Below are 2,500 nucleotides of genomic sequence, written 5' to 3'. Positions count from 1 at the left end.
TTCTCTCCTGACAGCTCAGCACCTGCAGCAGCAGACCGGAGAGTGTCTCACGGCTTGTTGCAGCGGATCGAACCCTAAAAGCCTGTCTCTCTCAGAGCCGGCCCAGACCCACAGTCGTCCCTCGGCGGACCGGCCGTACCACTGCCAGGACTGCGGCAAGTACTTCCGGATCAACGACATCAAGCGGCACCAGCGCATCCACAGCGGAGAGCGGCCCTTCCCCTGCTTCCAGTGCGGCAAGAACTTCCCCACGTCTGGGGACCTGAAGAGACACGAGCGCATCCACACGGGCGAGCGGCCCTACCACTGCCTGCAGTGCGGCAAGAACTTCTCCGACTCGGGCCACCTCAAGCAGCACGAGAGGATGCACACGGGCGAGCGGCCCTACCAGTGTCCGCAGTGCTCCAAGCGCTTCTACCGCTCCGGAGACCTCAAGCGGCACCAGCGGATCCACAGTGGCGAGCGGCCCTACCACTGCAACCAGTGCGACAAGACCTTCTCCGACTCCGGACACCTGCGGGGCCACCAGCGCATCCACACCGGAGAGCGGCCCCACCGCTGCACGCTCTGCGAGAAGAGCTTCTTCAGATCGGGCGACCTGAAGCGGCACCACAGAACGCACACGGGCGAGCGGCCCTACCAGTGCTTCCAGTGCGGGAAGAGCTTCTCCGAGTCGGGACACCTGAAGGAGCACCGGAGGATCCACACCGGAGAGAAGCCCTACCACTGCAACCAGTGCGACAAGAGCTTCTCCCGGCTGGAGCGGCTCAAGGGCCACCAGAGCATCCACACGGGCGAGAGGCCCTTCCACTGCACGCAGTGCGGCAAGAACTTCTTCCGCTCGGGAGAGCTGAAGCGGCACCAGAGGATCCACAGCGGCGAGCCAGCGTGAGCGCCTGGAGAGAGCACAAACACCTGAGCGACGGCAGCCGATCGCCGAGCTTTCCTCTTCGTGTCCTGATAGAAATCAGCAATGCTGTGTGTCGTTATACATGTGTTTGTTGTCATAGACCGTCTGAAGCGCTAGCTCTGCACGCCTCGCTCTGATCTGATGCTCCTCACACTCTGTATGTTGTTCAGAAATATATAGTGCAGTGACTCATTAGAACTGTATATTGTACAGGAGCATATTATTACTGTGTGTGCTCACATTCCTTGTATTTAATGAGTCTCCCTCAAACTGTCTGTGGTTATTTTTTTTATATATAAACTGAACTGTTTTACTGTCAACATGAGACGCCACTGAAGCGTTTCTGAACCTCTGGTTTCTCTCGATGCTGTGTTTTACTAGCTGCCGTAAATCTCGTGTGCGAAACACAGAATAACAATTATTGTTTCACTGTAACACTTTATTAACTCATGAAAGACGTTACAGAGTATAGATGTGCTGTAATTCAGCAGCTGATTGTGATCGGTTTCTGAGCACCAGGTGATTAATATAGTAAACTGAGCTCATGAATCACATTAGATTTACCTTTTAACTTTTTTAAATTAGCTCTTTACATTTGTTATTGTTTTGAATGGTCTTCTATTTTTACTTTATATATGTGTGTATTTAACCACCAGTAGCTTGGAGGGCTTTAATGCCATCAGAAAGGCTGTTTTATAAGAGCTGTGTGCAGGATTGAATTATAATTGTTTGGGTTCTTCATGTGCATGTTTTCTTCATATGTGTGTCATCATCTTTAATAAACACTTCACCTCTAATTACAGCCGCACACATGAACATGCAATTTATTGGCCTTCCGTAACATGTCTTCTCCAGACTGCAGCATTCGATCATTAATTAACACTAATGTGCCGTGAGAAGAAGCGAGTGATTAAAGGTTGTTTAAAGCCGAACGGAAGGAGTTTTGTTTTGCGCGTCACACGACATATGTTCATATCTGTCACAGTAAGTTACTTGCCCCATTGAGAACGTGAGCTGTTTGCATATATTTCATGTTTTCATATTTAGAAGTAAGCGCTGCAAAGCACTTCCGCTCTTGTGGAAACAATGTTCATTTTACCACATCCGCGTGCGCTTTACGGCACCGATCAGTCGGAAGTCCGGTAACCAGGGAGACGCCAGGATGCACTGCGGCCGGCGGGAGAGGGTGAGCGGCGTTTAATTCAAAATTTCTCATTAGCTGCATTAAATTGTCCGTTTTATTCGTCACTCACACTCACACACACACACGCTCTCTCTCACGTAGACCCCCATCACTCACTCACTCACTCACACACACACGCACATGCTCACACACGCTCACACACACACGCTCACACACACACACACGCACACACGCGCTCTCTCACACACACACACACACACACACATGCTCTCACACTCGCACGCACGCGCACACACACTCACACGCACTCTCACTCACACACGTGCTGTCATTTCATTGAAGTCACCTTTATTTCTACAGCACTTTATACAGTACATATTGTCTCAAAGCAGCTGTACAGTGCTAAAGGGTTAATTCACCCGAAAATGAAAGTCCATGTTTTCCTC

The 2,500-nt window shown here is 50.6% G+C and overlaps 1 protein-coding gene across 2 annotated transcripts in view; it reads left to right on the top strand.

Annotated features, from left to right (window-relative positions):
- Positions 1–1,908, top strand: part of LOC107666708 (zinc finger protein 239-like) — a 5,125-nt gene extending 3,217 nt beyond the window's left edge. For both annotated transcript variants that reach the window (XM_016458129.1, XM_016458131.1), the window contains exon 3: positions 15–1,908. In XM_016458129.1, the coding sequence (XP_016313615.1) occupies positions 15–892 (878 nt within the window). In that variant the 3' untranslated portion in view covers positions 893–1,908. The remainder of the gene's footprint in view (positions 1–14) is intronic.
- Positions 1,909–2,500: the final 592 nt, after the last annotated feature.

The sequence above is a fragment of the Sinocyclocheilus anshuiensis genome, unplaced genomic scaffold (assembly GCF_001515605.1).
Source record: "Sinocyclocheilus anshuiensis isolate Anshui unplaced genomic scaffold, SAMN03320099.WGS_v1.1 scaffold91, whole genome shotgun sequence".
NCBI lineage: Eukaryota > Metazoa > Chordata > Actinopteri > Cypriniformes > Cyprinidae > Sinocyclocheilus > Sinocyclocheilus anshuiensis.
Note: the sequence above shows the minus strand (reverse complement) of the source record. Positions and strands in the feature narration are given on the sequence as shown.